The sequence below is a fragment of the Bos taurus genome, chromosome 29 (assembly GCF_002263795.3).
Source record: "Bos taurus isolate L1 Dominette 01449 registration number 42190680 breed Hereford chromosome 29, ARS-UCD2.0, whole genome shotgun sequence".
In the NCBI taxonomy this organism is placed as follows: domain Eukaryota; kingdom Metazoa; phylum Chordata; class Mammalia; order Artiodactyla; family Bovidae; genus Bos; species Bos taurus.
The window spans coordinates 39,991,095-40,015,735 of NC_037356.1; the positions used below are offsets into that span (position 1 = coordinate 39,991,095).

The 24,641-nt window shown below is 59.6% G+C and overlaps 1 protein-coding gene and 1 long non-coding RNA gene across 11 annotated transcripts in view; one reads left to right on the plus strand and one right to left on the minus strand.

Moving 5' to 3' along the window:
• The window catches only part of SYT7 (synaptotagmin 7), a 63,341-nt gene that overhangs the window by 7,005 nt on the left and 31,695 nt on the right, over nucleotides 1–24,641 (minus strand). Inside the window, exons 2-9 of one of the 10 annotated variants that reach the window (XM_024987686.2) lie at nucleotides 21,627–21,758; nucleotides 20,496–20,723; nucleotides 17,394–17,494; nucleotides 16,753–17,121; nucleotides 12,718–12,840; nucleotides 7,781–7,916; nucleotides 3,123–3,393; nucleotides 5–174 (exon numbers count right to left, since the gene is read on the minus strand). In XM_024987686.2, the coding sequence (XP_024843454.1) occupies nucleotides 5–174; nucleotides 3,123–3,393; nucleotides 7,781–7,916; nucleotides 12,718–12,840; nucleotides 16,753–17,121; nucleotides 17,394–17,494; nucleotides 20,496–20,723; nucleotides 21,627–21,707 (1,479 nt within the window). In that variant the 5' untranslated portion in view covers nucleotides 21,708–21,758. Of the gene's footprint in view, nucleotides 1–4; nucleotides 175–3,122; nucleotides 3,394–7,780; nucleotides 7,917–12,717; nucleotides 12,841–16,752; nucleotides 17,339–17,393; nucleotides 17,495–20,495; nucleotides 20,724–21,626; nucleotides 21,759–24,641 lie in introns of those variants that run through there. The other 9 variants (XM_024987683.2, XM_024987685.2, XM_024987687.2 and 6 more) reach the window with 9 other exon arrangements.
• Nucleotides 6,397–14,198, plus strand: LOC132344203 (uncharacterized). The gene is made up of 3 exons (XR_009493363.1): nucleotides 6,397–7,125; nucleotides 11,590–11,756; nucleotides 14,010–14,198. It is a non-coding gene; the product is annotated as an uncharacterized lncRNA (long non-coding RNA).

A 24,641-nucleotide genomic window follows, 5' to 3' on the forward strand; every position in this document is an offset into this window, starting at 1 on the left:
TTACACTCCCATCGCTGCATGGCTTCAGATCCTTCCAGAAGGTCTGCATCTGGGTCAGGTCCACCTTGTTGAGGGGGATGGACACCTCCCCGATGGGGTCGTTGCGGCTGAAGCGGTCATAGTCCAGGACCTGGAGGTAGAGGACCCTCTGCACCACTTTCTCGTAGGGGAAACCTGGGGGGCAGACAGTGCAGGTAAAGAGCAGGACAGAGCGGTCACACGGAGCCCGGCAGGGCAGCGCTCCCGGGCAGGAACGTGTGCACTCAGACCTCCCTGAAGTGTCAGCAAGGACCGTCTCATTTGTCTCCCTCGACAGTTCTGCGAGGTGGACGGCATCGTGTCCATTTTACAGATGAGGAGACTGAGGCTCAGATGGCTTAAATTATGGGCCCAAAGTCCCACAGCTAATCAAGAGCAGACGATTCATTCACTTGTTCATCACGAGTCTGTCCTGGCGGCTGGGCAGTGACCCCCCTTGCCCTCTGGGCGGCCGTGCCGCTGCCAATTATCCTGAGACAAGTCTGGGCACGTGGCCCTGCCTGAGATGGCCACGGCTGCTAGAAAGCAAGGCCCAGGAGGACACAGGACAGGGGAAACGGCAAAGGTGGAGAAACAGCACTAGACTCCTGTCTTAGGTTCCCCACTTTCGCCCTAGCCTCCCGCGAATGCTTCAGCCTGTCCGTCCGTCCTTCCTCAACAAACCAGCAGCCACCCCCATCTCCACTGCCACCTCGCCATCCGAGCCACTGGCACCTCTTGCCCAGACACTCACAAGAGTCTCCAAACAGCCCTCCCTGCTCATGAGCTTTCTCCTAGAGCCCATTCTCAACACAGCAGCCAGAGTGAGCTTTTAAAAATAGAAATCACATCATGATACTCTCCAGCTTAAAGCCTTTCAATGGCTCCCAGTGCACTTAGGATAAAAGCCGGGTGCCCTGCCTCGGCTTTAATTTGGCCCGCTGTCCTGTCCCTGCTCACCTCGTGACCGCTCTTCACTCAATGACTGGGCTCCAGCCACCCTGGCTTTTCTTGCCTTGGCCCCACCACGCCGTGTCTCAGCTTATCCTCTTCCGTCAGGTCTCAGCTTTCTTTCCCGACGTCCCAGAGGGGCTCAGATCCCCTGTTTTATACACTAGCCCATTCCTTTCGCAGCACTTATCACAGGCTGCACTAGAGATTTATGTTTCCTTGAGTCTGGCTTTCCCAGAAGGCTAGAATTTCCAGGAAGGCATCTCTGTCCTCAGCCACCACCAGATCCCAGCGTCTAACACCATTTCTGGCACGTAGTAGGCACTCGATTAAATATTTGTTAAGTGAATCAATCATTGAACAAATGCCCGTGAAAGGGCCTGATGGAACAGCTGGAGTGTTCTGGGCTGGAACAGGACCTCAGGCCAGAGCGGAGAGCCAGGGGAAGGCGCTGGGACAGGATGGAAGATACTGGGGAGCCAGAGGAAGGTCTGAAGCCTGAGTCACTCACTGGGCTTTGGGAGGCTTAGTAGGAGGAAGAGCTGACCTGGGAGGGCAGGGGGTGCGGGCCAGCCTGGAGGCCTCAGGTGATGCGATCCTGAACCAAGGTGTGAGCAGGGAGGAGAGAGAATACTTAAGATCCTAGTTCAGCTGGTAGAGAAGATGAAGGGAGAGGAAGAGTTCTGTGGGATTCTGGTGCCTTCTACCAGAGATGCCAGCAGCACGGAGTTGCCTCTGATAGGAGCAGCTGCACTCGAAGAGGAAATTTTTTGTCCCTTGAGCCCCCAGCTTCTGAATTCTTGAGAGGGGGCCCATATCGGGGGCGGGGGGGGGGGTGCTATGGGCTATGTCTTGCTCACTTTGGAGTACCCCAGGCACCTGTTCAAGTGACTTTGTTTTTGCCTCACCATGCGGTTTATGGGATCTTAGTTCCCTAACCAGGAATTGAACCCAGGTCCTTGCCAGTGAAAGCATGGAGTCCTAACCACTGGACTTCCAGGGAATTCCCTAGGTGACCTTTGGCATATGTTTAGGTGAAATGCATGCGGACAGGTGTTCTGGAAAGGTTGAAGGCTCCAAGAAGTCCCTGAACTTGAGTCAGCTCTCTTCAACACCTATCTGGCAAACTCCTATTCACCCATCAAAACCCACCATGAATGATCCTGCTTCTGGGAAATGGTTTTCAGTGTCACCAACAGGAGTTTATATTGGACTCTTGCACATCTGCCATGAAATGCATGGTTTACCTATCTACACATCTGTGTTTTCCAAAGAATGCCTTAAGGGTCACAATGGTGCCTCATTCTTTTCTGTACCCTCAGTACCCAGGACAGTGCCCAGCCCATAGTTGATGCTGGGTAAATGTTTGCAGAAGGGATCAGTGGATTGAGGCTCTGCCCTTAAACTTCACCCGACCAGTTGGCCACCTATACCAGCAGACAGCTGAGCCTCTCACTGGTTATGCCATCTCTAAACCGGCCCTCATGCAGAGCTGAGGACCCCATGCAGAACTGAGGAGGGGAGAAACAAACAAATATCCACTGGCTCACCCTTAAGGAATTATTTAGTGGGTGCGCTGGCTGTCACCCTGCCAGAGGGTGTTTAACAAACTGATATAAAGTGCTTTCTGGGTGTTGTGAGTGCTTTTACAATTCGCTGATTTGTTTAACCCTCACTATTATCTTAATTTTACAGATGGGGAAACCATGGCACGGAGAGGTTCAGGAACTTGCCCCAGACCACACAGCTAGTAAGCAGCAGAGCTGAGATTTGAACTCAGGCAGCCTGGGCCACAGCCTGGGCTCTTACCCTCTATGCTATGGTCACTGCAGGTGTTCCTCCTCTGGATCCTGTGGTTGCCTCCCCTCCTCCCTGCATGCTGAGGATGGGTCCTGTGTCCGGGCAGTGGCCCAGCTTTCCTCCTTGCCCTCTGGCTGTGATGCTGGCTTCACTCAGCCCTGTAACCTCATCCCAGCCAGACATGAAATGCATCGGGGTGACTGGGCCGAGTTCCTGGGCCTGTGCGTGTGTGTATCTGTACAAGTGTGTTTGTGCATGTGGTCATCTGTGTGTGTGTGTGTGTGTGGCTGGGCGGAACGGGGGACAGCCTAGGGGAAGAGGGGACTCTGGGGGCAGGGGCGGCACAGCCTCACCTTCAAAGAGGAAGGTCTCGTTCCAGTGGGGGTTCAGGTTCTTCCGCTTCACCTTGGTCTCCAGCTTGTGCTTCTTGTCTGGCAGCAGGTAGATCTTGACGAAGGGGTCGCTGGTGCCGCTGAAGTCCTTGGCCGGCAGCTCCTGGGCCTTCATGATCTTCACGGTGAGCGTGGACTCTTGGAAGTTGTAGCCGACGCTGAACTGGATCCGGCCCAGGTTCTCTCGGCTACAGCCCTCGTGGGCCTCGTCCTCCTCGGAGCCTGGGGAGAGCTGGGGGCAGGGGAGAGGCAGGCAGCGTTGGGGAGAATACTGCTTCCCCGAAGCCCCCTCCACAGTCCAGCGGGGTTGGGAGGCCCCCTGCCTGTGCCCAAGGCCGGTCCAGCTACGGAGAGCTGCCTCCATCCCTGCCCCGTCACCATGTGGGGTTGGTGGGGCACCTCTCCTGTTCACATCTTGGTGGTGAGGATGCCGAGGCGGAAGCCAAGTGCCTTGACCAGGATCACACAGGGAGAGGGGGCAGAGCCAGGACGACCCCTGAACCCCAGAGCCGTGTGCACCCCACTCCCCAGCCTCTTCTCACAGCCCTGGGTCTGCCCCCACCCCCAGCTTCACCACAGGCTGCTTTACCTCCCCTGGTGCGCCCCGGGACCCCAGCTCCCTCCTCCTCCTTCCCACCCTTCCATCAGCCCTACAGGAGGGCCTCCTGTGAAATACACCAACACAAAAACCTGGGCTACAAAACAGATGAGGGAGATTGTTCTCATCTCAAAAGAGTTTACCACGGCATTTCTTTAGAAAGTGACTCTCTGGGGTTCTGAGGATAAAGAGATTTCCAAAATGAGAGAGGTGAATTTTCAGAAGCAACGTCTATTTGTGTAAAGCAGGGACATGCAAAGTGCAGATTCCCAGGCCGCATCCCTGGGGAGCCTCCTTCTTGGGGGGCTGGGGTGGGCCTGGGCAGCAGAGCTTTTTCCTAGGAGCCTCGGATGACAGTACTGCACGCCGGATGGCTGCAGAGGCGGCCGCACCTGCATTCAGTCCTCATCCCCGGGGCGGGTGGCACTTGGTTGGGCCAACCCAGCAACCAACAGACATGGGGGGTGGCATGGGTGTCCCATTCCCCGGAGGAAGTCGAAAAAATGGGAAGTAGCTGGGGGCGGGTCTCTCAGCCAAGTGTTCCCAGCTGTGGTTGCTCACTGGGGACGCGTGGTTAGGTTTTAGAATCCTGTCCTTCCCCAGCCACCTGCATCCTTCCCTGGGTCCTATCCTCAATTCCGCCTCTGACCCAGGGATCCACATGGTCCCTGCATTCTGTACTCTGGGCTTCCCAGGTGGCTCAGTGGTAAAGAATCTGCCGGGCAGTGCAGGAGACCCGGGTTCAATCCCTGGCTCGGGAAGATCCCCTGCAGAAGGAAATGGCAACCCACTCTAGTGTTCTTGCCTGGAGCATGCCATGGGCAGAGGAGCCTGGTGGGCTACAGTCCATGGGGTTGCAAAAGAATTGGACACGACTCAGCAACTGAACAACAACAATTCCTCTCTCTAAAAGCTCCTGAGGGGATTAAGAGCCAGGGTGGGGCCCAGGGTACCACATTTAAGACAAAACTGCTGGAACCGGTTTCATTTCGCCCCTTCCCCTGCAGGAGACTTTTCTGTGCCCCCTCCTTCCTCCTGGAGAGGCGGCCCTAGGCTCTGAACTACTAAGGAATACAGATGACACGAATATGTATGATGTGCACCAAGCACGGCAGAAGTCTCTTACATCACCTTCTTGCTGAATCCTGACAACAGCTGGGAGAGGCAGTTATGACCACTCTTTAGCTGAGGAGACTGGTTCAGAGAGGTTAAGTCACAAGTCCAAGATTGCACAGCAGTATGGACTCTCTCTGACTTGAAAGTCCGCTCTTGCCACCAAAGCAGGCGCACATCCCAGGGTGATTTTGAGACTCTCCCACCGTCCCCCTCAAGCCAGTGTGTGGACTCCCCTGCCTCAGGTGAGAGGCACCCAGATCACACCAATAGTAACCACCCTGGGCCCGGCTCTGCCCTGTTCGCTTTGCCCTCAGCTACTCCCTCCAACTTCCTGATGAAGCAGACACTACTGGGCTCTAGTCTGGTTTGGGGCACAGAGATTATTGCCTCAAACAGCCTGTGACTAAGTGATGGGCTAGAATTCAAATGCAGGTCAGCGCCCGGCCATCATGAATGCCCTTCCAGCTGCCCTCACTCTTGCACTCAGGTCCAGTGTCTGGGGCTTCACCAGCCACACCCCTGGTCCTGCCTGGAGGTGGGAGCAGGGCGGAGCTGCCTCCCCTATTCTTCTCACAGCAGAAGTGGGTCCCCCTAGCCCCACCCCTTGGCCGGATCCAGGCAGCCCTGTGCAAGCTCCATTCAGGCCCACTGAGAATCTGGCTTTCCAGCTCAGGTCCAGTTTTCCCCGGGAGCTCCTTCCTTCTCCTCCTACTGGCCCCACTCCCTCTGAACCTCAGTTTTTGCATCTATAGAGTGGGACCATGAGACAGACCTATGTAATGGGGTTCCAGGGAAGGTTAAAGGGACCCTTCTGTGGTCCTGTTCTGCAGCCTGGCGCCTGCCACTGCTGGCCACGAACTGAGAGCCTGGGGCATGCAGTCCCTTCCAGGACCACTTGCCCCACCCCATGCCTTCTAAAACTGGGGTGGAGACCCTGGTGACCGGAGCACAGGTGGCCCCAGCCCCTCCTGGTCTGGTTATTTGGATCTTGGTTCGCAAACAGGGTGGTCTGGTGCTGAGAGTCTTAACCTGGGCCAGTGGACTTCACCTCAGAAGTGGGCAGTGGCTCTGTGTCCACTCCCAGTCTTCCCAAACCACAGCCCCGAGCCCTAATTAACCAGCTGGGGCAGCTCCTGGATCTGTATCCATGGCAACCAAGCTAGCCATGCCACGCCACCCCCGCCCTTCCCACCAAGGGCTGGAGGAGGTGCTACTTCAGCCCCAGCTCTGGTAAGCAGGCAGGAGTAACCCAGATGCAGGTATGGCTAGGCCTCCTCTCTGACCCCCTCCCCTCAGTCCCTTTGTCTGAAAGGCTATATTGGGTGCCCGACTTGTTTCCTGACCCCTGAGCTTCGGACAGTCTGGGACCTGGAGATCAGCCTGGGGCCTGGTTTCCTTCTGCCCTATTCATCTTCATCATCACTGTTAATGCCAGTGACCCAGCTGTGGCCTAAGGCTAGGCAATTAGACCCTGCCTGCCCACCTCTGAGCATGCGCTGAGCACGTGAGAGGGCTCTGGGGCCTGCACTCCCTTCTGCCTGAGGCTGCCGGCCCCTCCCTGGAGGCAGCAAGGGGCAGGCAAGCTGGCTGGGAAAGGGCTGTCCCTTCTGGGAACCTGGCTACCAGGAAGCTGGAACCAATTAAGAGGCTGTGCAGGGAGGCGGGATGGACTGTGCCGAAGGCCCGTCCAGAGGAGAGGAAGGCCGGGCTGATTTACATGGGTTGGGGAAGACAGGCAGGAAGGTGGTGGAGGACCAGGCAGGCAGGGCTCAGGGCGGGCAGGAAGAAGGGGAGAGGGGAGAGGCCGAAGGAAGCCCAGATCTGGAATGTGGAAAAATCTGATACCCTAGTCTATATTCCAGAGAAATGCAGACTTGGGCCCGTGGCAGGCCTGCTGACTGGGAATCTGCATTTTAATGAGATCTCCCAGTGATGTGTGTGCCTATCACAATCTAGAAAAGGGGAGTGTGGATGGATGGTTTGAGCCAGCCAGAACCCTAAATGGCAGGAGGGTGGGGCCTCTGGGAAGGTGGGGGGTGTGGTGTCAGAATGGTGGGCAAGGGAACACTGAATTGAATGATGTCAGGTCTAGCAAGGGCCCGGGAGCCCACCAAGCCCCTTTCCTTCTTTACAGGAGGGATGGAGAAGACAGGGAGGAGTAAGGGGAGGAGGGTGGGACACCCAGGTTCAGGGATGGGAAATGATTTGTCTCCACTAGGAATCTAGCAGGCACTGGGTTCCCACCCTCAGGTAGGTCCTCGCCAAGCCTTCCTGGGACTTCTGGGCTGCCAGGCCTTTGACTGACTCTGGCCTGACCTCTGCGGCTGCCCAATCACAGGGGGCTCGCCCTGGGGCCTTGGGCCCTCCAAGGAGCCCTTTGGAAAGTGCAGGTGGGGCAAATGGCTGTGACTCACTGCTGCCACCAGGGGGTGCCATGTGACGCCACAACCTCTCCCCTAGAGAGCACACCCCAGATCCACAGGGCCGGGATCCCAGGAGGGTGGGGTCCACTCAGAAGGACTAGGACCAGAGGGGTTCTGCTCTCCTGTTCTCTTTGGGCCTCAGCTGACCCCCAGCAACGGGGTCCCGGAGTGCCACCTGACACCTCCACTCAGCGGGCAGTCCCTCCAAGAGAGGGGACACCTTCCGCTCCAAGTCCTTGGTCCACAAGCCTTTCCTCCTAGGACCATGTATCAGATTTTCTAAGGCCCTGGCTCCACCCAGAGATGGGAGGAGGATGGGAATTCTTAGTCTGTCTTGACAGATGAGGAAACTGAAGCACAGAGAGGCTGCTGGGGTGAAAGAGCTGGAAAAGGAGGCAGGGCAGGCTCACTTGGCCACCAGGGTCATTCTCCTGCATGACTGACCCCCATGCTCCCCACCCCCTGCCCCCTGCCCTTCTCACCATAAGCATCTCACTGGTGAGGGAGTTGACGAGGTCTGAGACGGAGGAACGAGGCTCGGTCCGGCGGTCAGACTCATCGTGGGGCGTCTGGCCGGGCACTGGGGCTGTGTTCACTGCCTTCCCTCCTGCAGGCAACCTGGGGGCAGGAAGGGATCCGAATGAGTGTGGGCTTGGAGGTGGGCTGGACTGGGCAGTGCCAGCCTGGGAGGCGGCAGGACCTTCTGGTACCCAAGCGGCTGCCACCTCCTGCGGGCCAGCAGGAGACCTCCCCCTCGCCTCTGCCCCTGCGTGATCCGGCTGGACATCCCCTGGCAGCTGCTTTTTTGGCCCGTGTTCCCACCCCTCCTGTCCCATAGAAAGTATCCCACCCTGCAGCCCCTGCTCACGTGGTGCTCTCTGAGCACCCGCCCTCCCTAGAGGCTCCCTCCACCCCTGCTGGCCCCAGCCCAGGAGGGAGGCTCCCGAGACAGCGTGTCCAGCTCCCCTGTCCGCGTCATTTCCCTTGGCAAACACTCCCAGAGCTCCTGTCTCCTGGAGGCCCCACCTGTTTGTTCAGGCTCAGCAGGAATACAGGTGCCCTTTAGACACACGAGACTGACCAGGTGAGGTTGGGACCGGTGTCCACACAGCCCTGTCCACTAGAAATTTCCATGTCCACGTGTGGCTATTGAGCATCTGAAACATGGCCAGTACAACTGAGAACCGAATTTTTTCTTTTGATTGACATAATTTAAATGGCCACCTACTGGATGGGGCAACTCTACACTGCCTTGCTCCCCAATCTCCACCCTCCTCCCACTCTGAGGACTGCACTTTGATAAGGCTCTCACCCGGGGTCAGAGGAAGACAGGGTCCCACTGAAAAGCCCCCGGCTCTGATGGTTCCACTCCAGGCCCCTATCTACACCCTGACTCTGCATGGCCCCCGGGAAGCTGGGCTCTCTGGCCCAGCGGCTGGGTGGTGAGCCAGTCTCTGTCTAGCCGGGATTCAGGAAGCCTGTCCAGGGACCAGGCTGGAACATCCCATGAGAAAGAGAGGTGGGGGCAGGCAGTGAGGAAGGGACCGTGTGGTGAGGAGCATGGGGCTCATGACGGGCTACGGTAGAACAGCTTCGAGGCTACCAGAGCCATAGACTCGGAGGCACACACAGGCTGGACACAAGCCATGGCCCTCGGAATGGACCAGCCACCAGCAGCCACGGTTGGCTACAACAGGCAGATAGGACATGCATGGAGTATGCCAGGCCCTGGAGAGAAGACACCAGGACCCAACAGCAGGGTGTGTGAACACACACACACACACAAACACACATAAACACACACGAGTGCACACAAGCACGACAGACACCCAGGCAACAGGGAGAGACATGGCATGGGCAACCAGGCGGATCGACCAGAGGTAGCAAGATGACGCACACGCAGCGCTGTGCACACTTAGATTCCAAGAGGACACACATTCAGGGAGGCCCGGGCATGCCAAGGGGTGCGTGTGAACTGGGACACACTGAAACAGAAAAAGCAGGGAGCAGTTTTGGGGACAGACGCCACGAGAGTCAGAGGCACGGTGCACCTGCTGTGAGAACCCGGCCTCGTCCAGACAGCACGGAAAACGCCCCACCCGAGCCGGAACACGCGGGGCACCCTCCCAGAGGCGGGGCCACAGCAGAGCACACGCACGCATGCACGCATCACAGACACACACACACGGACACGTGCTCACGCAGACAGGCACGGGGAGGAAGAGGAGACTGAAATAGCTGGAGAGGTAAAGTCAGGTTAAAAATAGAGTGGGAGAGGAGGAGAGAGCCAAGATTGACTGCTGAAGGTATGAGAAAGTCGGAGTTATTCTGGCCACACCACAGCATCAGCACAGCTGCCAAGCAGCCTGGGAAAAGATGGTCAGCACCACTGAAGCTACCGGAGGTCACAGGACAGAGAGAGACAGAGAGACGGGGCACAGAGGCAGGGGGAGAGGCGGAGGGGCCCAGCCTGGCCCAGGGGCACCCCTGTGAGGAGCAGATGGGAGGAAGGAGACAGGGAGGGAGGGAGAGAAGCCAAGAAAGGTTAGTCGGACACAAGTGAAGAGGCTGCAGGGTGGACAAGGGGACAAGGAGCGAGGCGGCCGAGAGGAGAGGCCGAGAGGAGGCGGGGACACACACCGGGACGGAGGAAGCATGGTGGCTTCGGAGCGGGGGGCAGCGATGGGGTGGCCAGGTCCCGTCCTGCCCCCCACCCCACTCTGGGGGGTGGGGCCATGATGGAAACCATTTGGATCCCGAGAAGCGATGGTGAGAGGGACGGACAGGGCATGAGGCATGCGTGGGTGCAGGGCAGCGCGGGTGAGGTGGGCCGGGCGAGTGGGGCGTGGGAGCCAGGAGCAGCTGTGGCCTCCTTCCCTCCCCCTCGCGGGCCCAGGAGCCATCTGCATCTCTTGGGGCTCCAGCACTGAGGCCTAGGGGTCTGGGGGGTCCTGGATGGGGGGTGCTTCAGGGCCACCAAGAACTGTGGGAGTGGGGGGCAGTGACTTGCTAAATGCACTCCCACCTTGCTTGGGACCTGGAGTGGCCACACCTCCTCCTAGGGCTCTTCTGTCTCCCGGGAACCTGCGGCTAACAGACCTGGGGGGGCTGGATGCTCTCCCCTACCACAGCTGTGGGCCACCCATCTGCTACCCCGGAGACACCTGGCCAAGGGGTCAGCTGGGTGGAGACGGGGGCGCTGGGACTGGAGGGCGAACCCTGGACATGGAGGCAGAAGCTGAGGAGGAAGGGAACAGCTGACCCAATCTCACCATTGCAAGGTCCATGCAGCCAGGAGCCCAGAAGGGTGGACCCTAAAGTGCCCGGTGCCCGGAGGGTGATGCCAATGCCAAGCTTGGGGGAGGGGAGAGTGCCGGGCAGGAAGCACCCTAGCAGTGGCCCATCGCCTGAGAAACACCCCAACAGCCATGAGAAATGAGCTTCCGGAATGGAGTAGGTGTGACTGGGTGGGAATGGCCTGGGTCCACTCTGAAAGTCAGGCTGGGTGGGGGCGAGGGCGCAGGGCCCCCACCTCCACACCCACCTTTCCCAGAAAGGCAGGGGACGACTGATGCAATGATCAGAAGGGATGAGTGTGTTAAAATATGGAGTGAGACCTGAGTGGCAAGGAGGTAAAAATAGGCGGTGGGTGAAAATGGAGCCAGTTAATTAACACATGGGTGATGTGAAATCTCGTTTCCAGCCTGCATCTGCTCCCTCACGCTTCACACCTTTGTCGTCCAGGAGCTCGGGTTCTTAGCAAGGCTTTCAGAGGGCTCCAGCTCCTGCGGCCCCTAGCCCTCTCCCCCAAAGACCTCTGGCTGGCCTGTGGGAAGCCGGGACTCCGATGGTTCCAGTGGCCTGGAGGTGGCAGACTCAGCTCCTCCCGCATCCCAGGACCTGGGCTCAGGGTGTGACACCATTTGTGCCCGTGAGCGGAAGAGCTGGTCCCATGCTCCCCTCCCACTCTCTGTTCACTTGCGGCTTTGCCCACCAGACATGCCACTGTGAACTTGGGATGGGAAGAACATAGGAGAGTTGGGTTTCCAGAAGCCACTGCAGAGACAGCAAGTTGGCAAACTCGGCCTGTCCTCCCCTCCCGCACAGGCCCCCAGCAGCAGCCTGGGACAGTCCCTCCTGCACCTTTCAGGCTCTTAGTGAGTGAGGGTCAGGGTCCCTGCCTGGCAGACAGGCTCTGACCCATGCCTCAACCCGAGGGGCTGCTCCCTCGCTAGAGGCTTAGCATGTCCGAGTTGGAAGGGGTCACCCTGTCCAATCCCTCACTTGACAGACGAGGAAGCAGAGGCCCAGAGAAGGGCTGTGACTTGCCCAATGTCTCAAAACCAGAGCTAGAAGGAGGTGGCCTGGCTGTCAGGCCACACAACTCTCCTGTAGGCCTTTGGTCTGATGAAAAGTACAACCCAATCAAGAGGATGAATCCTCCTCCCGCGATTACAGGTATGTACCTGACCCAGCCCAAGGCCAGGCGGGAGGCGGCAGCCAGACCAGGTGCAGGGTCATCCTGCCTTAGTGATGCTGCCTGAACCCTGGGTCCCTTGACCTTTGCCCGTCCCCTTCTCCATGAGAGCGCTCCGCTCCCTCCTTGAGGTGAGGGCATCAGATGATGCTTCCTTTGGCTCCTGATGACCAGGGCGACAGATGGTTAAATGCCCAGCCCTCTGCTCAGCCCATGCTGGGGCCACGCGGGCTACTCCCGAAGGCCAGCTGCAGGGCTCCCAGTGACAGAGGGCCTGACCAGCCCCTGCCACCTGCTCTTACCCCCCACCCACCCCGTTCCCTGAGTTATCTCAGGCTCGGGGGGGGGGCTGCCTTTCTGGTTCTTTCTGATCCCTGGGCCTTTCTTAGGCCCCAGATCTTCCCTGCCAGGGCCTCCTCTTCCATCAGCCCTGAGAAGCCGGGTCACATCTCCGCAGGGGTGGGGTGTGTGTGTGTGTGACCATCACCCCAAGGGGACCTCCAGGCAAGAGGGAGGTTGAGGTGGCGGGGATGAGGGAAAACAGGCTGACGCCCCCTCCCTAACATCCCCGCCGCCCACCAACCACCGGAGAAACTGGGATTTCTGGGTCGGGTGGGACAGAAATGAAAGATGAGGGGGCAGCAGAGGGGAGCCAAGCAGGAAGATGGGGCCGAAAGGCTGGCTTGCTCCGGGCGAGGGCAGGCAGGCCCGGGGAGCAGGCTTGATCCAGAATGGTCCCAGGACAGCCACACTGGCCTCAGGCCCAAGGGACACCACCAGCGTGGCAGGTGTGAGGGCGCCAGCTGGGGAGGGGTTGTCCTCCCGCTCCAGCATCCGCAGAAGGTGCCGCTGCCTTGTCCAGCAGCCGGGGGTCGAGGCTGGGAGCCTCTCCACGCCTCCTCCTCTGCCACGGCCGCCGCAGGCCCTCGCCTGTGCTCGTACCTCTTGTCCCCCTGAGCGTTCTGGTTCTGCTGGGTTCCTGGGTTTTGCAGGTCAGGGATATTGGCAAAGTCATCCTGTTCCGAAAGCCCTAAGACCAAGGATAGCACCACCATCCGGCCTTCCCTGCCCGGGGGGCGGGGTGGGCAGCCCACCAGCCGGGGGAGAGGAGGAGGAGGCCCCGCGGGGTGGCGGGGGGCAGGGAGGGGGAGGAGAGAGAGACAGAGACAGAGACAAAGAGAGAGAAGAAAACAGCAGCGTAAGAAACTGGCCTGCAGAAGAGAAACCAAACTTCAGCACTGTCAACAGTTGTAGAGCAGAGGAGGGGAGAAGGCGGGGGCGGCGGGCCGATGGGGAAGGGAGGGGAATGGAGTGGAGGTGTCTGCAGCCTGAGACCCAGCTCGCCACCAAGGAGGGGCTGGGCAGAGGCGTGTGGCTGGGATGCCCCAAGAAAACCCGCAGGGAAGGCTAGGAGGAGTGGAGCCCAGGCCCGGGGACACGGTCCATATGAAGGTTCATTCATCTTGGGCTGAACAAAGACCAGAGGCTACTCAGAGCACCTGGGCCCCTGGGAGAAGGTAGGGGGAGGCCCTCTGCTGCCATCTTGCTTGGGGACCCTGCGGGCAGGGGTTTGGGCTTCCAGGCAGGAAGTTCTTAGAAAGCTTGGAAACCCAGAGGGCGCTGCATCCAGAGAAGTCCCTCATCAAGACATCCCTGGGTCCTGGCCGCCAGGAGGCAGGTCTGGGGGGCTCCCTCCCAGGTCCTTAGAGACTCGGCCCATTGGAGGAGAACGTTAGTCTCTTCTGGCACATGGTGGGTTGGCCATCCTGCGCCTTCTCCTGGGTCCCTCTTCCTGGAGATCTGGGGAATAGCCACTAAGGCTTTGGGGTCCAGTTCAGGGGCCTTTCCTTGGAGAATCAGTCCAGAAGGCGCCAAGGGGCAAAGAGAGAGAGAGAGAGACAGAAAGTGCAGGAAGCTGGCAAGGTCTGTAGAGAGCCTGGCAGGACTCAGGGACCTGTGTCCACAGTCAGGGTGGTCTGGAGGAATCGTGCCCTGAGGAAGGCTCAGTTCAGATGGCCTAGGAATCATCATGTGGGCAGCAGCGTGGGGCCAGAGGTCAAGGGGTGACGTCTTCCAGGCCAGCTTCTCTCAGAGAACCGCTGGGCGGTTGTGGGGCTGCCTGCCCTTTCCAGGGGTGAAAAGTGCCCCTCTGCCCCTCTAGTCCATTGCAGTTTGTAGGTTTTTCTGGGTGCTTGGCTGAGCTCCCCCTGCTTTGGCTTCTCAACTGAACACAGGGAGAGCGATTCTCAGAAGCGGCAGGCAAGCCACCAAGGGAAAGATGGCCAGCCTGATGGGACGTCCCAGAGGGTGGGAGTCCTGGGCCAGGAGGTCTCCCGCTTCAACCACCGTCCAAGAGCACGAAGAGGTTGGTCGCCCTGGAGAGTTGCTGGAGAGGTCGTCATAAAGGCGAGTGATACATGACAACAGAGGGGAAGGGGCGGGGGTCTTAGAAAGTGGGGGAAGGCCGTGGGGTCTGGAGCCGGTGGATGCTGACTTCTTTGTCTTTGCATCTTCGTCCTGGCCACGGCTGCTCCAGGCTGACACCTGCACCGGCATCTAACTTTCGGAAAGAACGCCCCCCTTTCCTCAGGACGAATCCTCGTTTTTTCCTTTGTTCCCTGCCCACTGGTACTGTTTCACAGTTGGTAAAATTCCATTTGACTGCCTGGAAGCTGGTTGTGCTGGGGGAAGTCAAACCCAACGAAAACAACATGTTTTTCCCTGGTTAATGCATTTTTCAGATACTCCTTTTGCTCTTCTTAAAAACAAAACGGCTGCTCTGCATAAGTTCCTGGTTTGTCATTCGCCATGGCATCGCAGGCCGCAGAGGCACGAGTGAAGGGCAAGAGGAAGAGATGTGGGGAGAAGCTGGCGGTGTTGAGGGGGGTGGTCACATCCTGGAAGCAGGAGGAACGCCTTCTCCCTGCAAGAGGTAGTGGGATTTGGGGGGTCCTGGTTAGCCTTCTCACCCTGACTCTCTGTGTGGGTCCCCAGCATTTGTGGTGAGAGAAGGATATCAGAAGCACGCCAGCTGAACTGTGAGAGGGGTCAGGGGCTGGCAAGCTACAGCTGGTGGCCTGTTTTGTGCAACCCACAAGCTAAGAATGGTTTGTACATTTTAAAAATATTGCTTTTTTTTTTTAATGTGATCGAGACCACGTGTCCCTCAGAGCCTAAATTATTTATAAATCTGGTCCTTTATAGGAAAAGTTTGCAGACCCCTGCTGTGAGGGACTACAAGTGGAAGAGGTGGGGAACTGGGGTGAGCCCTGGGGCTGGCCGGCTGGTGAGGGGCGCAAATACCGCAGTGGGCAGAAGAAGCGCTGATGCTGGGACGAGAGTGATGCTCATCGAATCCTGGCCGGCTAGAGAAGGGGTGGGCAGAGGAAGGGGTACCAGCGGCCTTTCTGAGGCTGGCTGCTTTCTTCCCGAAGCCTGGGCATGGCCCCTGCTCCCACGTGACAGCTACAGACTGGGAGGCAGGGTGATGGCTGTGCAGATGGCTGCCTGCAGTCAGGAGGAGCAGAGGGGTGCAGGGTTCCCGGCGGCTCTCCGTTCTGCTCAAGCCACGGCAGAACCGATTCCCATCACTCTTCCAATCCACGCCGGTGCCATAGCATCTGCCCCAGGACAAACCGCCCTTCTGCAGGCCAGGAGGCTCTGTTGGCTGTCTTGTCTCAGGCCGGCGTCCACTGAATTCCTGACGGTCCTCGGGTGGGGAAAAGCCCCAGCAGATGCGCTGCCTAGTTTGGCCAAGTAGAGTCACAGGCGGCATGGCATGTTCCTGCCTGGCCAGGGCCAAGGGTACAGGAAGCTGGCGCAGGGGGGTGTCTTCCGTTGGGCTGCCCCTCCCAGGGGTAGCACTCCTGCCCGCCTTTCGGGCTGGGGTCTCAGCCGGAGGCACGAGCCCTGAAGGACGCTCAGAATCCTCACATTTTGCCAGTAAGCTGGGCCTTCACCTTGGCCTTCCCCTTCCTCCTCCCTTTCTCCTCTCCCAGGCTTAGTGTGCTGGTCTCCTGCTCCATGTAAAGTGCTCCCAGGAAAGACCTGGGTGTTGAGAATAATCCCCAGAGCCTGGAAGGAAGGTCACGTTAGGCCAGAGGAAGGAGGTAATGTCAGGGACTGAAGCCCAGGCCGGCCCTGGGCTCAGAGAGTGAGTGTAGATGCCCAGAGGGACACTGGGCAGAGGGCACCCCAGGTGGGGCCCTGCCAGTGCGGGAGGGGCAGGTGGGCACACAGCAGGGGGTGGGTGAGGGACACATCCAGTGGAGGGGAATGGTTAAGGCCAGACACAGATGGGGTGTTGTTACCTCTCTGACCTGTGCACTTTGAAAAAGCCTCTGATACAGAGATGTTTTCTAAAGCTTTGGGGGGACATTTTGAGGTTTGTTCTCAGGGAATGAACGGGTCATGGTGGGAGCCAGGGAGGGAAGTGGAGGGCAGGTGGCTATGGAAGGTCATCAGAGGGACAGAGGACAGGGCCCCAGGCAGGGACAGGGGAAGTGGGAGGGAGGGAGGGAGGAAGTGCAGGGCCGGAAGGTGAGCAGAGTCGGGTTACAGGGATGGGAGGAGGCGAGGCCTGGGCGCTGGAGTGAAGGAGACCAGGTTTAGGAGGAGAGAGGAGAGAGGTGACAGGGAGGCCAGGAGAGCCTGGGCCTGGCCAGAAGGGGAGAGACAGATCTGGGGACCTCGGTAGCATCCCCTAGTGTCTCCACTGGCTTTGGAGGACATCGGGGCGGGGGGTTGGGGTCTTCAGGGGGTGGCTCAGATACAAGTCCTTCCATGGGAAGGGGGGCGCTTCAGGGACGAGCCACAAGCCACAAGAGGCTGGGGAGAGGGTGCCTGAGTCTGCCGGGCACCTTGCCTTGGAGACGGAGGGCTAAGCGTGGTTCAGAGCCAGCTGCTCCAAAGGAGACGGGGAGGAAAAGAGGCTGGGTCAGGGAGGTGGGGGCCGGGCCACTCAAGCAGGGCACTTACAGGAAGGATTTCATGTCCAAGCCTCGGTTTCGAATCTGCCCCACCACGTGGTCCCAGCTGCCCGGGTTGGAGCGGCTGCGGCCGCCGGCCGGCCGGTACTTGGAGCCGGCCGAGGAGCCCTGCCGTGCCTGGCCCCGGCCGTGGGCCCGGGGGTTGGGGCCGGGCACTGAGGCCGTGTGGGCCTGCAGCTGGCCCAGGCTCTGGCTGGTGGTGGGCTGGCTGGGCTGCCGGCCCCGCTGGTGCTGGCTCAGCGGCTGCTGCAGGCTCTGCTGCCGCGTCAGGGTGCGGGGTCGCTGGCATTTCGGCTCTCCCGTGGAGCTGGGGATAGATTCAAGGGTAGTGGCCGTGGACAGGGTGGAGTCCTCGAAACTTGGGGCGGGTGGAGGAGAGGAGAGAAAGGAGAAGCAGGTGAAGGGATCACAGTGGAGGAGAAAGACGCCTAGGGCCAGGACAAGGAGGCCCCAGTTCCGGGCGCTCTCTGCCGAAATACCTCGCCGGGCCTCCATCCGAGCTGTCACCGCTGCCGTCGCCACCACCAACTCACCCAGGAGGCCACCACCAGGCCCCACACCCACCCAGAGGCCCCCAGGGTGGCCTGCCCAGCCCCCCACCCCGGCCCTGGCTCAGCTAGTGCCTGATACCTCCTGTCTGAGCCGACCTCTGCGCTGGTCTGAGCGGGCCGCGGAGCTGCGCCACTGGCCGTGTGGTGAAGGCGGGTCCCAGGGCCCCGTGGCTGCCTGTCCTGCTGGAGCGGGAGGGAGTGGAGGGAGCTGGGCCACCCCCTCCCACCATCTCACTGGGGGACCCCAAGAAAGTCCGCCTCTGTGCTGTAAGTGCTACAGGCCTTTGGAGACACCAGGAAATCCAGGCCAGCGTGGAGCTGGCCTAGTAACGTGTGGTGAGTCAGGAGCAGCTAAAAGTTGTCCTGCTTTGTCCTCAGAGGCTGGGGCGTGTCCCGGGCCTCCAGGACCTCTGCCCTCTGGCCGGTGCTCCCTCAGGGTTCAGGCTCTGGCACGGGGAACCCTTCTGGGGTTCCTTGTTTCCGAGGCTTAGTTTCCTTTCCCAGTATCTTGGGAATGACTCCCAGTCGGAGGAGGAACTCAGGAAACCACTTGGCCGGCTGCTTGGCAGAACTTGGATTGCCCAAGTTCTGACAAAGAACAGGGTAATTATCCTGTCCTCTATGCATCTGCAATAGGGCCCCTGCCTCATGGGCCACCAGCATCTCTGAAACATGCTGGGAACAGGACATGGCTCATCAGAGGCAGTCTGGGGTCAGAGAGACCCAGGGTTCAGGACCCATCTCTGCTGCTTCCTCACTGAGGGACTTTGGGAAAAGGAGGCGACCTCTCAGTTTACTCATCTGTAAAATGGGGGTAAAAATTCCGAGCTGCCTCCATCACAGGGTTGCCATGGGAACCTAATGAGGTCAGGCCCAGGGAAATATGCTACTGGTCCTTGCTCTCTTGCCAGGGGAAGCTACAGATGTCTCAGGAAATGGAGGCAGAAGGAGGTCTCAAAGACCACTGGCCTCCTCTGGCAACCTGTCTGCTTTGTTTCCTGGCCAGAGCTTTCAGCACCTGCAGGGCCACAGCCTCAGGGGGCCCACCCTCCTCGTCTTCTGTCCCTTCCCTCCTTCTTCCATTCAGTCGTCCAGGGCAGGGGTTGGCAAATTACGGCCTGTGGGCCAAATCTGGCTCGACGCTTGTTTTCATAAATAAAGTTTTACTCGAATGCAACCACTGGCATTCATTTACATGTTGTCTATGGTGGCTTTGGGGCTGAGTAGTCATAAAAGAGAGGACCTGACTTGCAAAGCCTATTTCCTATCAGATCTCTTAGAGAGATAGCTTGCCACCTCCTGGTCTGGGACCACAGGGCAGATGGGACACCCCCCTCCCCGACCCGAGCCGCCCTAGGGAGGCCCTGGGGCCCCTGGAGCCACGTTCACCATGACCAGGCAGCCTGGCTCACCCCCTGAGCCCACCCTGGGAACCAAAAGGACAACAGTTAGGCTGCCCCTGTGGGCTGAGAGAGAGAAAGCGAGAAGAGGGAGAGCAAAGGAGGGACAGAAAGTCAGAGAAGAATAAGAGAGAAAGTAAGAAAGAAAAGAAGAGAGAGAGAGAAAGGACAGAAAGGAAAGAAGAAAGAGAAAAGCAAAATATGGCTTCAGCTGGGGTCTTGGCAGGGGTGGCAGCCTCACCTGGCTCAGGCCTGGCATCAGGGTGACCCCCAGGAGCAGGCCGTGGCCTGGCTGGCCGGGTGGGCCCACACTCCCCGGGGGCAGGCTGAGGAGAGGGGAGGCCGGCACGGGGGCGGCCGCCTCCTCCTCCTCCTTGCTGACCTCATTTTGGTTTTCTATCACATCCAGAATTAGTCCAATTTACAACCTCTCAGTCACAGGGAGACTAAAATCGGTTCCTCCAGGCCTGGAGCCAGCAGAGAGCATGGAGGCCTCAGCAGCCCAGAGTCTGTGGCCAGAGTAACCCGGTGAGGGCGGGGCGCTGGGCCTGGCACTCTGAAGGACGCTGGGGCTTCCCTCTGGGGCCTTCCTGAGGCTCCACGTCAGGGGGCACATTGGCTGGTGCTCCTTCAGGCCGATGAGCAAACGAGGTCTCAGTGTGGTGGTCCTCAGTGGTCCCATTGGCGGGAACCACAGGTCTGCTGAAGAGAACCAGCCCGGCCACCAAGAAGGGGTCAGGGCTGTTGGCCTTCTAAGTGAGAGGCTCCTGCCTTAGCTGGGAACGAGGCGGTTCTAAAAGCCGAAAATGGAACCTACGTCCCAGTAGGTGAGAACGGTCATAGTTCCAGGGATTTAGAGCTTGGGAGGCTTAGCTGTGGGGAAATGGAAGGTTCTAAGAGCCAAGATGAGAATAAGGCTGCCCCATGGCGGGAGGGAGGAACTTAATATCTGCAGAGAATAGAGGCCCACCCTATGTCTGCTCCCAGGGAGGGACTAGACTGACTGTTTGGCCAGCTCAGAAGTTATTAAAAGGGAAACGGCTCTTCTGTCTGACATCCAGACCACCCTCGTCAGAAAAGTTAGCTGGGGGCTCAACAACCCAACCTCCAAGAACATCCAGTCCCAACAGCTGAGAGCAGGACAGGTCACCGACCGAGACCGGGACAGTCAATGGGGATGAGCCAGTGGGGACCTCCCAGCTGCTCACAGCGGGCCCAAGGAACAGATGGTGTCATGATGCAAGCAAGACTGGGACAAGCCAATGGAGTCACCTGATGGTCAAGATGAAATGGCTCGACCTCTGGGTCTAGAGCTTTGTGCTGGTTGCAAGAGGGAAGGCCCGGTGGCAGATGAGCAGCAGAAAATAGGCTGAGGCTGGGCCAGCTCCCCAGGGATGGATGGTCCAGTGGCTAACAGTTGTGGCCTGGTGCCCATGGAGGTCGAGATGGGGCAGCCAGTCAAAGAGGATGGGATGACCCAAGGACTGAAATGAAGCTGCCCTAGGGGCAGAAAATGAAATGATCTGGTCACTGGCAAAGAGAAACCGATGGGGGTGGCAACCAGAGGCTGAGATGCACGGTGCATGGCTGAGTTGGTCGTGCCGGGTGGCAAGGATGATGGGAGTTTTGTGAAGGGATGGGATGAGCCAGGGGCCGAGGACGGCACCTCTGGGGGCAGCAGCGGGCATGCCAGGGGTCCCGCTGTCCACACTGGCAGGAGGCGGGGGGTGAGAGGGCAGGCCTGAGCTCACGGCTCCGGCGGCCGTGGGGCCATCACTCACTTGGACAAGTTGAGCTTCCCGGCGGCCAGGTGGCTCTGCACCGTCCGCCAGCGGCCTCTCCCCGCCGCCTTGCCACCGCTGCCCGGCTCGCTGGGGGCAGCCCCGCCGCTTCTCAAGGCGTCCTCTCCGGGTGGCGGCGCCGCTGCCGGCTTCTCCCCCAGCCGGCCTTCCCGCTCCACCGCCAGCCCCGCCGCGGCGGCCACTTTGGCGCCTGCCAGGAGGGTGCCACTGGACGTACCATGAGGCAGCCGGGCCAGAGGGGCAACCGGGGGTGGCGGTGGGGGAGAGGGTAGGCCACACGTGGGGGTGGGGGCGGGGTGGGGTCAGAGGAGGAGAAACAACGACAGATAAAAGGAAAAAAGAGGCAGTGAGAGAGGAGGAGGAGGACAGAGAGACGGACAGACAAGAGACAGACAGAGAGAGAGAGAGAGACGTCAGCACTGCAAATGGGTCACCAGCGGAGCCTGCAGAGAGGAGAGAGGGGACGGGGCGGGCTGGGGGTCGGAGAACAACGCACCACGACAACGGAGGGGGGCCCCTCCCCACCGCCTGGGGCCGGGGCGGCGGGGGTGGGGGAGGGCAGCCACCTCCAAGTCTATCCCACAGGACAACGAAGGGTTAACGACGGAGGAAGAGCGGGCTGTCCAGGCCAGGAGGCCCCAAGGCAGGGAGAGAGAGAAAGCCGTGTTAGTCAGAGTTCATCACCACCACCACCATCACCGCCACCACCTCCACGAGAGACCACCGACCACCAACCGGAGCAGCCAGGGCAGCAGCACACAGCAGGGAGGAAAAAGCGAGCCACACCGAGAGAGAGGGGATCCAAAAAAAAAAACCAAAACGGGCAACCCCATCCTGACTGCACAGAGGGGGCGGGGGCCGTGGGGGCCAGCTGGGGAGCCGGGTGTGGCTGCGGAGTGGGGTGGGGGGCGCTCCTGGTGGCTGGCCCTGGGGGAGGGGACGGGACAGGGGCAGGCAGGTGCGGGTGGGGGGGCAGGAGGGGTTGCTCGTCTCCATGGTCGGCCTGCCCATGGGGTGCACGGGTGGGGAGGTGGGGGGAGGGCCAGGAGGGGGAAGGAGGGCGTGCGAGGGTACTGGGTACATATGATCAAACCAGGTAAAGTCACTCACTTGAGGGACAGTCGTGGGTCGCCATAAGGGGCGTAGGGTGAAATGTTTAGAATAAACTCCTTGGGAGGGTAGGAGCTCCATTTCTGCTGCACTGTGCTCTCATTGTTATTCCAAAAGTCTCTGTCTAGATCACTGGAGGGGCAGAGAGAGAGGGGAGAAAACAGGGAGATACAAGAAGAAACAAGAACCGCCCAAGTCCCGTGTGGGCAGAGGGGCCGGGCCCCCAGGGGGCCACTGAGGGTGGGGTGGGCCGGGGGTCGGTGCCTGCGGGAGGAAGAGAGGCGGGTGGCCCACGCGCGCACACACACACACACACCGCGTGTGCACACACACACACACACATACACACACACACACACACACGCTCCAGGGCGGGAGAGGTCGGTGAAAGGAGGCGAGCTGCAGGCGGGCAGACTGGAGCCTTGCACCCCGGAAGCTGGTGGGAGAGAGAAAGATGGTGAGAGAGGAGGTGGCGGGGGAGGAGAGGCCGGGACTCAGCCTAGGGTGGGATGGTGATGGTATGCGGACGGGGAGGAGGACGGGGCCGTGCTGGTTTCTGGCTGGAAATGACTGGAAGGTAGATCAGACCCTGCTGCCTACCCGCTACGTGCCCCCCTTTCCTGGCCTCGGTCTCCTTGCCTGTCAAACTGGAAGGTTGGCTGCAAACACTGAGCCATAAGACTCAAAATTCCCCACCCTTCCATCTACTTAAGGTAGCCACTCTGGTGACAGGCCCCGCTCCTGGCTGGTCTCTCGCCCTCCCACTGGCCCCAGGTCCCCCTGGCCTCCTCTGCTCTCTCCCTGCCTCAGGAAAGGCTGGGATACAGCCTTCACAGGAGACTATCCCAATGTCAGCTGAACTGAAGGCACCCTCTGCTCACTACAAAAGTGGTAGTTGGGTCAGCCCAGAAAAGGGTGTGAGCAGGGTCAGCAGAGGCCCTTCAGGTGGAGGTCTGAGGCCTGCATGGAGGGAGACTACCCCTCTCTGGGCGAGGGGAGTGACGGGGCAGACCCAGCCTCGGCTCTTGACGTGTACTTGGCCTATCCCTGTCCCTTTCCAAAGTGGAGCTGCTGGGTCTGGAGGGGACCGTGTGCCCGCCTCCCCACCCCTCCTGCTCCATGACATGTCCTACGGAAGAAGCAGGTGTGCTAGAAGCGCAGAGAAGGTGGGGATCTCCCTTAGGGGTGGGCAGCAGAAGCCTCGGCAGGAGGCGTGGCCTGGAAAACCCAGGAGTCAAAGACCAGGGGTTCCACCAGCTCTTTGGGTTCCTGGGAACCTCCCCAAGAGCAGAACTGGAGCACAGTGAGAGGAGGGCAACCCCCAGGCCAAAGGAACATTCCAGAAAGGGGTCATGTCTGAGCCCTCAGGAAGGCATCAACAGCAAGGGGCTTGGGGGGCGTGTCAGGGGTGGGCATGGCATGTGCTTAGGCCATGCCACTGCTCAAGGCCAAGGTGAGGGCCCTGCTGGGGGTGGGGGACACCGTCAGGAGGCACAGCCCCTGAGGACAGAGGAAACATGTTCTCGGGGGACCTGCTTCTCCCTCCAGCCAGCCCCAGCATTTGACCTCAACCTTGGTTCTCAGCCTCAGACTGGGGAACAAAGGAGAAAAAGAGGAAGTGGAGCTGAGATGTCTCCCCAGGCTAGGAGGAGACAGCGCCCCGGGCCTGAGGGTGGGCAGGGGCCCCTTGGGCCTCCCTGGTGCGGACAGTCTCTGCCAGAGTGTGCCTTGGAAATGTCTCACAGGGGATTCTGTACTCAGGGTCCAAGGCCCAAGCCCTGAGCCAGCTCAGGGTACAGCAGGAGCCGGGAGTGGGAGAAGCAAGGGAGGCCACTGGAAGGCAACCCGAGTGGTGGTGGGGGCTCCCCGGGGAGGTTCCCTCCCCAGAAGACCCTAGTCCCTACTCTGCCGGAGACATGCTCTGGCCCCCTGGCCTAGCGTAACAGAGCAATGGGGCAGCTGGAAGGCTTTTTTCCTCTGTCCCCTCCAGATCTCCAAAATCGAGGCCCATCCCACCCAGGGTCATCACTGCCAGGCTGGCCTCCTCCGCTGTGTTCCAAGGAGCCCACGGTCCCTAGGGTTGCGTGCGGTAGTACCAGAAAAGAGGCTCTTTCATTAAAGAAGTTTACAAAACACTGATTTCTTTACTGCAGGGGCTTCTCAGAGCCTTTAACGTACCCATGCATATCAGTGTTTCCCAAACTTAGTTGGTCACGGACCCCTGGATCCATGGGATCACTATCAATCTTTTACAGGGCACGAGTGCTCTGAGGAACACAGTTTGAGAAACACTATTAACAGTTTGAAAAACAGCTATTAAAGGATGCAGCTTCTCAGAATCCTTGATAACATGATCCTTTGGGAGGAGGTCCCAAGCCCATGGGGCAATTGTGCAGCAGGTAAACCCTGCTTCCTGCTGCCCCACTGGCTGTGTGTGTGTGTGTGTGTGTGTGTGTGTGTGTGTGTGTTAGTCGCTCAGTCCTGTCCGACTCTTTGTGACCCCATGTAGCCTGCGAGATTCCTCTGTCCACGGAAATCTCCAGGCAAGAACACTGGAATGGGTTGCTACTCCCTGCTCCAGGGGATCTTCCCAACCCAGGGATCGAACCCAGATCTCCCACATTGCAGGCAGATTCTTGACCGTCGGAGCCACCAGGGAAGCCCGCTGGCTTGGGCCCAGGCAAAAGCCAAAGGCTAGGGACCTGGGGGCATGCAGCCATGAAAGGTGGCTTCCTTCGCCTGGGGTTGAGGGTCTGATACCTGTGGACCCTGTCCCAGCAGACAGAGCCTGCTGCCCACTCTCCCTGCTATTGGAATCCCATCTCCTCTCACGGCCCTTTCTAGGACTGTCTGGGACACACACACCCTTATCCAGGAAGGTGATGGTCACCTGGCAGAGACAGGCCCCCTGGCCCAGACCGTGGCTACAGAGGCTACTGGAGTCGGGCCCAGAGGCTGCGCAGGAGCTGGGTTGGCCCCTGCTCCCCGACGTGGTCCCTCCCCTCCTTCTGAAAG